The sequence below is a fragment of the Bombina bombina genome, chromosome 9 (assembly GCF_027579735.1).
Source record: "Bombina bombina isolate aBomBom1 chromosome 9, aBomBom1.pri, whole genome shotgun sequence".
Classification (NCBI taxonomy): domain Eukaryota; kingdom Metazoa; phylum Chordata; class Amphibia; order Anura; family Bombinatoridae; genus Bombina; species Bombina bombina.
Window position 1 is genome coordinate 62241361 of NC_069507.1, and position 14284 is coordinate 62255644.

At 33.3% G+C, this 14284-nt stretch overlaps 1 protein-coding gene across 1 annotated transcript in view; it reads right to left on the reverse strand.

Moving 5' to 3' along the window:
- The window catches only part of ADAM8 (ADAM metallopeptidase domain 8), a 43053-nt gene extending 29204 nt beyond the window's left edge, over window positions 1-13849 (reverse strand). The window contains exons 1-4 of the mRNA XM_053692158.1: window positions 13798-13849; window positions 10985-11088; window positions 3159-3235; window positions 1105-1183 (exon numbers count right to left, since the gene is read on the reverse strand). Coding sequence (XP_053548133.1) covers window positions 1105-1183; window positions 3159-3235; window positions 10985-11088; window positions 13798-13840 — 303 coding nt within the window. The 5' untranslated portion in view covers window positions 13841-13849. The remainder of the gene's footprint in view (window positions 1-1104; window positions 1184-3158; window positions 3236-10984; window positions 11089-13797) is intronic.
- Between the last annotated feature and the right edge of the window lie 435 nt (window positions 13850-14284).

A 14284-nucleotide genomic window follows, 5' to 3' on the forward strand; every position in this document is an offset into this window, starting at 1 on the left:
GCAGTGCAATGTCACTAGATATCAGACAGTGAAAATAAAATTAAGACGAACAGGAAAATTGTGGGATTTTTTACTGTGTCTTCTGACTTGGGAGTATATAAGGTGATAAGAATCTAAAAAAAAATATTCTTACATGGTTAGAAACTGAAAATAATGAAGTTTGTAGAAAAACTGTGCTTCACTAATCGATTAACCACAGAAAGAATTACATTTTGCTCCAGCTGCTCCAAACACAGACACATGGGATTAAATTCTAACGTTACGCTTCTGTAACGGATACTAGAGATAACATTTTCTGCATAGCGTGGAGAATGGTACATTCTAGTATAAAAAGGAAATACAGTATTTTCTTAAAACACTTTATTTATGCAGCATAAATGATTCTTTGCATTGTAAAAGATCTGTATACAAAATAAGGTTTTTTTAAAAGCAAAATGTCCCCTTGTTTTGCAGTCCCAGGACAAACCCTTATAAAGCCTCTTGGATGTTGTTCATCTTATCTCCTTTGCTGTAGCCAATTAGAATTAGATAAAAATTAGTTCCTGTACATATCAACCTATCACTGTGCAAAATGTAGGGGGGTCAGTGTTTTGCATTCCATGAAATTAACTACAGCTCCTCTAGAGGGAGTGGAAAACTACAATTCCTCAAATCCTCTAAATCTGCTTTCCCAGGAACACGCCCATTCGGGCCAATGATTGGAGCATACACGTGTATCCCTGTTTGACCACCAACTTTTTCTGTAGTGGCATAGATACTCAACTTTCACTATATATGAACCCCCTTCTCCAGGGTTTAAACAAATTGTAAAAGAAAGAACGTGAAAAAAAAAAAAAAAAAAACCCTCTAAAAAATAGGGCATTTTGTTTGAAGAATGGAACCTATCTTAGAGCCATCAATCTCTGGGTCATAAGATTTGTCAAGCCCTGATCCTTAATAAAACATGTTTACAAGATATTTAGAAGAACAGTTCAGTGACACTGGTATATAAACTGTATTTGCCATACTGGTAATTTCAGGATGAATCAGAAGCCTGATATATGTGGGTGGTGTACAGTGCTATAGAATTTGTCTCAGCATCACAAGAGTTTAACAGTCACTTACCTGCACATCTGGAGTTTCTGTCACCTCTTTCCCATTCTCCAGATAATATGTGACTGTGTAATTCTTAACCAGCAGCTGTCTGAAAGAAGAATAGTGTATTAATGCCTAATTTCTTCTATTGAGAGTTTGTTGTTCTGTTTTACAAGCAATGTAGACTAATATGGACAGAATGTAATCACTATTGGAAAAAAATGCAACATTGTAAGAGGAGAATCAAGATAGCTACAAATTATTTTATCCTTTTTTTTTTTAATTTTTTTTTTTTAAATGTAATGACAATGAAGGCAACTCTGATACAGTTGTATGGAGCTAATATTAAAAACTTTAAAGTTTGGTCATTTTTAAATATATGATACTGCAATTCAAAAGATTTGCATACAAATTAAATGTTTTAAAACATTTAACATTTAAAACTGTCTCTTTGTTAGTGAAATTTGCATTGTTTTGCAGTCCAGGGATATACCCTTTGGAAGACTTTTTGATTATTATATCTCCCTTGATGTGGTCAATAGGGGACATATATAAATGAGCTTTAGCAAAGATACAGCAATCCCTGTGCACTGCAGCAGGTTTCAGGATCCTAGTTCTAAATCCTGCAGAATTCACTATTAACCTATCTGAAACAAAAACAATTTTCAGAAATAAATTCCAGGGAAAGGGAAAGTGAGAAAAAATAATTAAAGGGACATAAAACCCAATTTTTCTTTCATGTAGACAATACAATTTTAAACAACTTTACTTTTATTATTTCATTTGCTTCATTCTTATGGTATCCTTTGTTGAAGAAATAGCAATGGATTTTATGTTCTTTTAAATATATTCATGAATAAATGGGAGCTGGCTCAGCACAGTAGAATAAAGAGGAATAGATTTTGCTCCCTGAGTAATTCTTCAAAATGTTATTCCCTCCAGGTCAGGGAGTGCCTAATTTACACTGCATTGCAGAGAGTACACAATGCATTGATAGTCTATGATTTATACATTGCAAATCCAACCAGTAGAAAGGTTAAAGGAGAGTCACATGATCAGTGATTAATTATCCACACAGAAAATCCCCAGCAGACACCTCATCCCATTAAAGAGAAGTGTCTGTTAATTAACCCATTCTCAATTAGTCCCTTAAAGTTTAGAGAAAAAGCAAAATTCCTGAGGGGGGAGTTAATAGTGTGCATAAACTGCTATAAAAACTATTATATAGAAGTAGTTACTGGAAGATAACCAGCTGTAAAACTGTAAATACATCCTGTATTACCAATCTACTGTCTGTAACTATGTTACATAAAGTAACCCACGCTAGCCCATTATACAAAATACATATCAAGTAGTGAGAAGAATCACATATATTTGCCACCACCCACCCCATCTACTGGTGCATGTAATGTTTGCATTACTGTTCTTAAAGGGGCAACAAACTGTAATATTTTCTCCACTTTAATGTGTTCTGAATGCTCCATTTTACTTGCTAAAGTATATTACATGGTTAAAGGGACACTGAACCCAATTTTTTTATTTTGTGATTCAGATAGAGCATGCAAATTTAAGCAACTTTCTAATTTATCCCTATTATCACTTTTTCTTCGTTCTCTTGCTTTCTTTATTTGAAAAAGAAGGCATCTAGGCTATTTTTTGGTTCAGAACCATGGAAAGCATTTGTTTATTGGTGGATGAATTTATCCACCAATCAGCAACAACAACCCAGTGTGTTCACCAAAAATGGGCCGGCATCATTTTTGCATTTCAAATAAAGATACCAAGAGAATTAAGATAATTTGATAATAGGAGTAAATTAGAAAGTTGCTTAAAATTACATGCTCTATCTGAATCACAAAAGAAAAATTTTGGGCTCAGTGTCCCTTTAAGGAATAGTTAATTTACCTTTCTTTTGTCATTTGAAATAGTTGCTTTTGCACATCAAAATTTCTACTTAGGCATCAGTTGTAATCATTCTCCCAGTGGCATTAAAATGTTAATTTTCAATTGTTCTCTATACGGACCCATTGATCTAAAGCTCTCCACTCTGGTGAGCCACCTTCCTTGCCTTAAAGGCATATTACCTGTTTTTTAGCAGCTGAAGTGTGTAATTCTTGCCTCCAATACTAAGTGCATAATGGACCCTTTCTGGATATAGATTCTGTAGAGACAAAAACAATGTATTTATTTTCCAGTTTTCTCAGAACTTTAGAAGTAAGCATATTAGAGAAAAGTGCAGCTAAAGCAATATCTAGATTAACCTCCTGCATTATTTAAAGGCAATTTGACGCCTTAAACTACTTTACTCAGAGACATTAAAGTCATTATATCTATGCATAATATAAATCAGCAACTAAGCACTGCGTTGCAGACAATTTGCATATGAAATGGATGTTTTACAAGCATTTAAAATTTCCATTTGTTAGCAAATCTTGCCTATTTTTGCTGTTCAGAGGCACAACCCTTAAAATAAAACATATTGAGGGCTTTTTATTTTATCTCTTTTATTGTGCACAGTTAGGAATAGGAACATATATATACAGTATATGCTGTAGGGTCAGGTTATGAAGTATACTGAAAGAACCCCAGCCTTTCTGGACTGGAGTGCAAAAAAAAATCAAAGGTAAATTTAAGTAAAAGCAGGTAAAATAAATAGGGACACAGTAAAGTAAATTAAACCATTTCCTTTCAATTTACTCCTAACAATATTCCCCAGATTGGACTAAAATTGCTGGGAGGATCAATAAACTATTTAGAGAGGATGGCTCAGTTTAATGGAATGTTGTTCAACCCAAGCACCCCAGGAGGGCAAACAAGGAAGAGAAATCATTCTGAGCATTGTCAGGGCCTGGCTGGCCATTGGTGTGGGGCAAATCTCTAAATGTTGGTGCATGAAGACCATCCCTTGATTATTGATTGGTAGGATAATGTGTAGGATAATGTGTGGCCCATACATAACATTACAGTGTGTCCTCTGGCTGTAATACAACCCTAAAAGGATATGAAACCCAACATTTTTCATTAGTGAATTAGACAGATTATACCATTTTGAGAAAGTTTCCAATTTACTTCTATTATCACATTTGCTTCATTCCCATAATTTTCTGTGTTGAAGAGATACCCAGGTAGGTATCCGGTGCACTACATGGCAGGAAATAGTGCTGCCCTCTAGTGCTCTTCCAAATAAATATTATTCTTGCAAAACTGCAGCCATATAGCACTCCAGAAATGGGCCAGCACCTAAGCGTATGCCCCTGCTTTTAACAAACAATACCAAGAGAACAAAAAATATTGATAATAGACATAAATTAGAAAGCTGTTTAAAATCACGTACTCTATCTGAATAACAATTTTTTTTATTTGGGTTTCATATCCCTTTAAACCTCTGGTCTGCAAGAAGGACCTTGTTGTATCCCTTCCCTCCCTGGCTGCTATGAGGTTAATCAGCCCTCTAACATAAAGTCACAAAGTATATTTACTTGCTTAAAGGGGCAGTAATATAAAATGCATAAACAGTAAAACAGTTTTGCAGTATACTTTTATTCTTTATTTTAACCAATTTTCCTGTTATTTAAAGGAGCAATAAATACAGTTGAATTACATAATCAAAAAGTGCATACTAAAAAGACTCTGCATTTTAAATGAGCAGCAGCTTTTTTCTGACAAACTTCAAAAAGTACTTCAATTTGCCAGCCCCTAGTGTCAGGTGACAGCCATCAGCCAATCACAGACTCATATAAGTATACACTGCAAACTCTTGCACATGCTCTTTAGTAGCTGGTATTCAGAAAGTGTGCAAACAAAAATACTGTGCGCAATTTGATCATTTAAATTGGAAAGTTTCTAAAAACTGCATGCTCTATCTGAATCATTTAATTACTTTACTATCCCTTTAAGTCTGAACATTGTGGATTTTTCCAGTCCTGAAAACTGAAAGAGCAGGTGACAAGGCTTTGCAAGCCTAACCCTGCTACATTTAATGCCTCTATTTTGCAGTGTATTATCTTATCATTTTTATTGTTGCCAAACAATGGATATTTTTTAACTTTTTAAGTTAATGACAGTGGGTGCCTGTTATCTCTAGGCTCCTCAAAATAAGGAAAGTGAAGATTGGAGTTTAACCATTCAAAAACAATTGCAGCAATAAAGATATGTATCTGTTCTAATATAACTCAGACTCTGTTTTTTTAATTAATTGGAAGACTGCAAAGAAATATTTTAATAATGTGCTATATTTTTGAGGAATTAAGCAATGAGATCATGGTGTGTGTTTCTGGAAAAAATCCAGGATATTAACACAACACTTTTGTTTCATACCCCAAGAACACATACTTTTTTAACAGTCTAGTCAAAATGAACTTTCATGATTCAGATAGGGCATGCAATTTTAAACAACTTTCCAATTTACTTTTATCATCAAATTTGCTTTGTTCTCTTGGTATTCTTCATTGAAAGCTAAACCTAGGTAATCTCATATGCTAATTTGTAAGCCCTCATTTTGCCAGTTTTTCAATTGGATAGAACTAGTTCATGTGTGTCATATAGATAACATTGTGCTCACTCCTGTGGATTTAATTATGAGTCAGCACTGATTGGCTAAAATGCAAATCTGTCAAAAGAACTGTAATAATGCGGCAGTCTGCAGAGTCTTAGATACAAGGTAATCACAGATGTAAAAAGTGTATTAATATAACAGTGTTGGCTGTGCAAAACTGGTGAATAGGTTATAAAGGGATTATCTATCTTTTTAAACAATACAAATTCTGGAGTTGACTGTCCCTTTAATTGCTGGTAAATGCATGCATAAAAATTACGTCAATGACCCTTTAACTTCTGAAATAACCATGCTATGCTGTTAAAAGGATAGGAATTACTAATCCAATAGTACACTTCTGTTCACTCCTAACATCTGCACTGTTTATGTTCCACCCAATCTCTTCTGGGTGGGAGATAATGTTTTGTGTCCCAAATGCAGAAGATCAAATTGAAAAAAAAAAAGTTTAGGTGTTAAACTCCCTTTAACCATTTGACTGATAAATCCAACTGCATCACTTTGGCAGACAAGTGGTTAAGTGGCTCAAGGACAGAAGTGAATTCCTACAGCTGGTAAATTGCTTTATTACTTCAAAGTGGGTTTTGTCATCACTTTCTTGCCACAAAAAAAAAAAAAAAAACTTAGATCAGGTCACACACTGAGAAATTATGCAGAGGTAACTTTTATTCCTGAAACCCAGCTCTTCAGCAGACTGTCCCTCCCTAGTGTGGGTTAGCAGGACTGGTTTTGATCAATGACATGAGAATTACCATCAGGAAAAAGCGCTGGACCACAGGAGATGAGACAAATAGACCACAGCAGACTAAATAATCCAGGACTGCACATCTCACCCACATTCTAATTTTGTGTTTATGCACAAATCCACAGATATATATTGTCATGCCGCAATATTGTATAACCTATAAAACCAGACTTTTTTTAAACAAATAATAATTATAATTTAGTCCATGTTAAAAATACTAAATACAAAATAAAATGTATATATTACCATTTACAAAACATATGGTAAAAAATGTAGACACAGCCTCTTTATCTTTAAAATGGCCATAATAGGTGAAAAATGACATGCTCTAATTCTATAGAACATATAATTGTATGACTATTGACCCTCCACTACTGTTTTTTCATATAATAGCCCTTTAAATGCTCTAATTTCTGTACTGCTTGAAGAAAACTATGGATTTAACCCCTCTGAAGCAGTTAAACGAATAGTTAAAGGGACAGTGAACCCATTTTTTTTTTCTTTCATGATTCAGATAGAGCATGCAATTTTAAGCAACTTTCTAATTTACTCTTATTATCAATTTTTCTTCGTTCTCTTGCTATCCCTATTTGAAAAAGAAGGCTTCTAAGCTTTTTTCTTGGTTCAGACTCTGGACAGCACTTTTTGATTGGTGGATGAATTTATCCACCAATCAGCAAGGACAACCTAGGTTGTTCACCAAAAATGGGCCGGCATCTAAACTTACATTCTTGCATTTCAAATACAGATACCAAGAGAATAAAGAAAATTTGATAATAGGAGTAAATTAGAAAGTTGCTTAAAATGTCATGCTCTATCTGAATCACGAAAGAAAAAAATTGGGTTCAGTGTCCCTTTAAGTCTGCTCTGCAAAGGCAATGCTTCTGCCCTGCTAGTTTGGAGCTAAACACAACTAATAAGCCATTCAGGGGTGGCGTAGTATGTGCATACTTACTAATCACCAGCCATGTTTAGCTGTATAGTGTAGTTCCGTAGTTAAGTTTATTATCATGAAAACCAATATAATTAATTTTTTACTATCAACTACACAACTGAATATATTTAAAGGGACACTAAACCCAAAATCTTTCTTTCATGATTCAGATAGAGAATAGAAATTTAAACAACATTACAATTTACTTCTATTATTTATTTTGCTTCATTTTTTAAATATCCTTAGTTGAAGAAAAAGTAATGCACATGGTGAGCCAATCACACGAAGCTTCTATGTGCAGCAACCAATCAGCAGCTACTGAGCATATCTAGATATGCTTTTCATCAAAGAATATCAAGAGAATAAAACAAATTAGATAATATAAGTAAATTAGAAAGATGTTTAAAATTGCATTCTCTTTCTAAATCATAAAAGAAAAAATGTGGGTGGCATGTCCCTTTAACACCTGCAGAGAACTGATGCTCCCAGTCAAAAACTGCTGCTGGCCCAATCAGCAGATCTAGTTGCACCGCTGGATTGTGCGACTAGTGATGCTGATTGGCTCAGCAGCAGTTTCTGCTCTGGACAAGCATTTCTCTGTAGCTCCTGCATGGTACTTTAACTATGTGTTTAATAAATTAGAACATCCATTTTTTCTCTCTCACTATAATGGCCCTTTACCTATGTTGAACCCCTTTGTGAGTTACATAATGTGATCTTCAAATCGAATAGAACCAGAAGCTACGATTGCTAGATAGTCAACATTTATTCTAACCTTTTAAATTCAAAAATGGATACAATAAATTGGGAAGGAAAATTAGGAATTGCTGTTCTCTTTTAATTGGGTTTTATGTATAGAAAAAGATAATCCAAGGTTCTCACATTTTACAACACTAATTAATGACTAGTTAAAACATTATAGGTGATTTCATAAAAAAGAAAAAATTGTATAGCTGTTTTAGGAATGAGTAAGTGCATTTAGTGACCAGACTGTTTATATTATCTCTGCCTGTCCCACACACAGATATATACTCTGTACCCCCACTCCCCTGCTTGAGTCAGGGTCCCAGGGAACACAGCTTATCAGGAAACTTTCATCTGACATGAAAAACAGCTTCATATATGAGAGAGGGTGGTGAGAGCGGGCTGAGAATGAAGAGTGGTTGCACTTTGGCTTCTGAGAATAGTTTATAGGTTCTGTTACAGGGGTCAGGCATCTTTAATTTTCACTGTTATTGCTGGAGTCAGATATCTCCCAGGCCCTGCACATTTTAGATGTTGTCTCAGCACCAAAGTGTCTTCATAGATCAATGTAACCACATTAATGATAATAAATTGACTTTGCTTTATGTTCTAAAAATAGGTCAGAGGTTACAAATAAATTAAGATCTGTTCTATAGTGTCTGACATTATTTATTATTATTATTATCGGTTATTTGTAGAGCGCCAACAGATTCCGCAGCGCTAATATAATGACATCATTATACAGAACTGCACAGCATTGCTAGATTACGCAAGTAAATCTATATATGACACAATATTGAAAAAAATAGCTCTGACACTTATGGGGGAAAATGAGACATGAGCATTTTATGCTGCGCAGTATAGATGTCCAAAGTAAACAATATTGAATTGATTACATAATGTAAAAGGACTTTCATCTCAAATAATTTGTATGAAAGAGCCCTTATTTACCTGAAAAAAAAGACTAAGTTGAAGATGCTTATGTTTAAAGGGACCTTTTCTAGGAATTTACATTTTAAGTTTAAAGGGACATGAAAGTAAAAAAAAATTTAAACTTTCAGGGTTTAGATAGAACTAGGGCTACCACCTTTTTGGGGAAAAATACTTGTCATGCTCATTAGTATAAATTTGCATAAACCATTATACATCTTAAATTAGGAACTGAAGTTTCTAGGACTGAATTTAATTATCATTTGTTTATAATTATATTCCACTGCACTTAGAAGAAATATGACAATTTTTCTGGCAAATTCAACATTTATTTAAATGTGCCCACCCTTCCCCAGTATCATGTGACAGTCATCAGCAAATTACAGACTCATATATGTACACTGTAGGAGCTGGAGAGGAGACTCAGAAAGTATGCATATAAAAACACTGTGCACGATTAGGTAATGGAAATAAATTGGAAAATCTGTTAAAACTACATGTTCTATCTGAATCATGAAATCTTCAGTTTGACTTTAGTGTCCCTTTAATAATTGAAGTAAATTGAAAAATGCTCTATCAGAACCATGAAAGTTTAAATTTGACATTACTGTAACACAATTAAAACCTACTGTAGACTACAAAATACAACAACGTCACTGGAATAATAAATAATAATGTTTTGTGTTTTTCTTTGCATGAATGTTTTGTATTTGACCCTTTTTTATAGCCCATCTGGGAGTGTTTTGTAACAATGTATAGTTTTGCTTATTTTTAAATAACATTGTGCTGATTTTCAGACTCCTAACCAAGCCCCATAGTTTTAGATGTGTACTGATGTATACAGACTCCAGCTTGCTCCTGATTGTATAATGGGTCTTTTCATTTGCAGAAAAGGGGTGTATCTGCTCTCAGACCCTTTCAGCCGGTGTCCCAGCCTAACCTAATCAACAGTGCTAAACTGGGAGCTTCTAAGTAAGTTTTTTTAAAGGTTTTATACTGGATTTTTAGATCAGTATATGTGCATATTCTACTTTATAGTAGTGTCTGTTACATGCAGAATAGTAAAATTGGTGTACTGTCCCTTTAAGTTTGCCTGCTTTTCCAGTAGTGTACTTCTGAATATTGTGTTTTTTCCCAATGCCCCAGAGAGGACAGAGTGCATGCTGCATTATTTAGAACCTTGACACTACAAAATGCTATACAGTGATTGCTTACAGTACTGTGGATAATTTATATATGCTCCTAACTGGCTACAACAGAAGATATAAGATGTACTCAAAAGGCATTTAATTGTTGTGCCACTGGTGGGCAAAACAATGTAAAGTTACAGTTTTAAATATGCATCTATTTTGCAATGCAGTTCATAGCCAATACTTAAGTATTGAAATGTTAAGTATATGTGGGGATACAACAGGCAAAATCAGTTATTTCAAATGAAAAAATAAAGCTAAAGAAGCTATTTGGTAAAATAGATCACTGGGAAAACATTTAAGGGACAAGAAACCCAATTTTTTTCTCTAATGATTCAGATAGAGAATACAATTTTAAACAACATTTCAATTTACTTATATTATCTCATTTGCTTGAAGAAATAGCAATGCACATGGGTGAGCCAATCACACAAGGCATCTACATGGAGCCACCAATCAGCTGCTACTGATCCTATTTAGATATGCTTTTCAAATAAGGCTATCAAGAGAATGACGCAAAATAGATAATAGAAGTAAATTGGAAAGTTGTTTAAAATTGCATGCTCTTTTTAAACCAAGAAAGAAGAAAATTGGGTTCCATGCCCCTTTAAAGAGAACATTTTATAGTATGTTGTCCCTTTAATGTCCATTGAATCCAAACACATTACAATATATTGTACTTTTATACACAAGAGGCATGTGTGTATGAGAAGCAGACTGGTTATTACTGCTTTTAACTTCTTGTCTACCAGAGTGGTATACAATGCCCTGCCATCGTTTCTGGCATTTAGAGGGTTAATGAAGATGATAATTACCTTTGGTAAATGCAGGTCCCTCTTAGATATGTCTGAATGCAGTCTGCGGGGAAACACTGTCTCATATTTCTCCACATGGGCAAGATTTGCCACTTCTGAACACTCTGTTGGAAGCAAAAATACAGCCTATCATGAGTCTAAGCACCTTACAAGGAGTGTGAGCAGAGTCTGTTTAAAAGACAATTATTTACAAAAGTCTGGAACAACTGTCATCTTAAAGCACCACACACCTTTTTAAATACACACAGTAAATTAAATCACAGGACTAAAGACAATACTTTTCCAGATGCTTTTTATTCTAAATGAAATGCCAACCAGCTGCAATCTCATCTAAAGATTGTGTCCACAGAAGACCTTGTAACTTTCAGTCATGGGGTAATAATAATTATACTATTATCTAGTAGACCATTCAATGTATCAGATTTATTTTATGCAGGATACAATAGCATCCGAGTAAGTGGGTAGCAGAAATAAACCTTCCTTGATCATTATTCTACCAATGGTTAAAACAATAATGTATGCACAGATACATATACTCTGTATATATATACAGTATATATATATATATATATATATATATATATATATATATATATATATATATATATATATATATATATATATATATATATACACACATACATTTAAATATATATATATACACACACACACACATATATATATATATATATATATATATATATATATATATATATATATATATATATAAACTGGACCATTACTGAGTGTTAACATAATTTAGAGTGTTATTACAGTTTAAAATCTTAATTTCTGGGAAGATTTGCTTCACTTTATTTTACCAGTAACATTCTGCTGTCAGTCCTTTTCTATACACTATTCAGCTCCCGGAAATGTGTCTTTAATTAACCCCTGAGGGAGTGGTGCTCAGCGGTTGTGTTTATTTAAACACTATTTAAATTACAAGTCACCTTGACACAACAATAATTAATTGGGAATGGCAAAAAGGGATAACATTATAAATGAATAGCAAGGAAGACAATGAAACAAAGGTAGACAGAAGAAAATGAGTGAGAACAAAAATGATACTGGAAAACAAACAAAACAGATAATAGAATCAGAATAGAAAAGACTGTAAAGTGCTATTTCACTCATTTACAGCTAATTCAGTGCATTTCTGTGATCTCACCCAATGCTGCATATTCACATATCCCACAGTTTATATTTTCCCACCGTAATGCTGTAAGTGTCAAATGAGTCCAAATACAAAACATATGCTTGTAATTCATACAGGAAGCAGCCCCTCACATCCCCACTATTATCAGCTCTATTATGTCTTATTAACCCTATAATTGTACTCTCACTAGCAGAGCCTCACAGTCTTGTGCATCATTTTGTCACTGCTAGTCTGTTATTATTGCTATACAGAGATGCAGAACATATAGCTTGTTCAATAATTACTGATAAATGTAACCACAACAATAACAAAGCAATTAATAAGATGCACAAAAGGTAATCCAGCCTAACTCTATATAATGCATTATTATTAATAATAACCTTAATATCAATGTGCAATAATAACAGTGCATTTAATAATAAAGCAATTAATAATCTGCACAAAAGGTAATACAGCCTAACTCTATATAATGCATTATTATTAATAATAACCTTATTATCAATGTGCAATAAGAACAGTGCATTTAATAATAAAGCAATTAATAATCTGCACAAAAGGTAATCAAGCCTAACTCTATATAATGCATTATTATTAATAATAACCTTATTATCAATGTGCAATAAGAACAGTGCATTTAATAATAAAGCAATTAATAATCTGCACAAAAGGTAATACAGCCTAATACTCTATAATGCCTTATTATTAATAATAACCTTAATATCAATGTGCAATAAGAGCAATGCATTTAATAATAAAGCAATTAATAATCTGCACAAAGGGTAATGAAGCCTCTCTATAATGTATTATTGCTTTATTATTAATAATTATAATACAAACATTAATATAAATGTGCAATAATAACAGTGCATAGTTTTGTACAGTAGAAAAGTAAAACGATAGTTTGCTGCAAACACGATTATTATCTATCCAGATACTATGTAACTAATAATGCATACAACATTACTAAAAACCCTATACAACAAGTAATTATATGTAACTAATAATGCATACATTACTAAAAATCCTATACCATAAGTAATTATATGTAACTAATAATGCATACAACATTATTAAAACCCTATACAACAAGTAATTATATGTAACTAATAATGCATACATTACTAAAAACCCTATACAATAAGTAATTATATGTAACTAATAATGCATACAACATTACTAAAAACCCTATACAATAAGTAATTATATGTAACTAATAATGCATACATTACTAAAAACAGTATACAATAAGTAATTATATGTAACTAATAATGCATACAACATTACTAAAAACCCTATACAATAAGTAATTATATGTAACTAATAATGCATACAACATTACTAAAACCCCTATAAAATAAGTAATTATATGTTACTAATAATACATACAACATTACTAAAAACCCTATACAATAAGCAATTATATGCAAAATCACAACAAAAAATAAGAATCTTCACACTAAAGCTGCCATTGTCCCACTGATGTTTTATAACTAAGTACCACTGATATCATTTTAAAATGTATTGGAATATATAATAATGCTTGGAAGAATATATATATGAATTTGTGTGTGTGTATATATATATATTACAATTTATTAATAAATAAAAAATCCCATATGTTCTCTGCTGCAAATAGTTAGACGGTCTCGGAACTTACCAAGTACAGGCAGCAGAGCCAGGAGAGAGATGATACACAACATGCTGCCAAATTGTTCTGCTTATCCCACACAGTCCCCCTCCACTCTCAGGCTATATCCCAGCCTCATTTACATATTATAAGTTATGCTAATGACAGCACTGTAACTGGATCTAGGAGGGCTACGTCATCATGGCCCCGCCTCCTTCCCTTTGATTCATTCTTCTTTTTTTTGGTGAGGAAATGAGAAATCTGCAACCTTAGTTCCTCTCTGCTGAGAGCTGATTCATCATGTGTGTTGCATGTGCAGTTTCAGTAAGGGGCTTGTGTGTGCAAGATGAATGGGGCAACAGGGGTGTGGGGGTGAGGTAACAGGATGAGGAGAGAAAAAAAACAAAAAACAGACTGGGAATTGATGAGATGGGGTTAACTAAACTATTGTACTGTTTTTAACAGTGTAATAAACATTTAGTTTGTTAAATGACATATATGGGTCACCTTACATTCT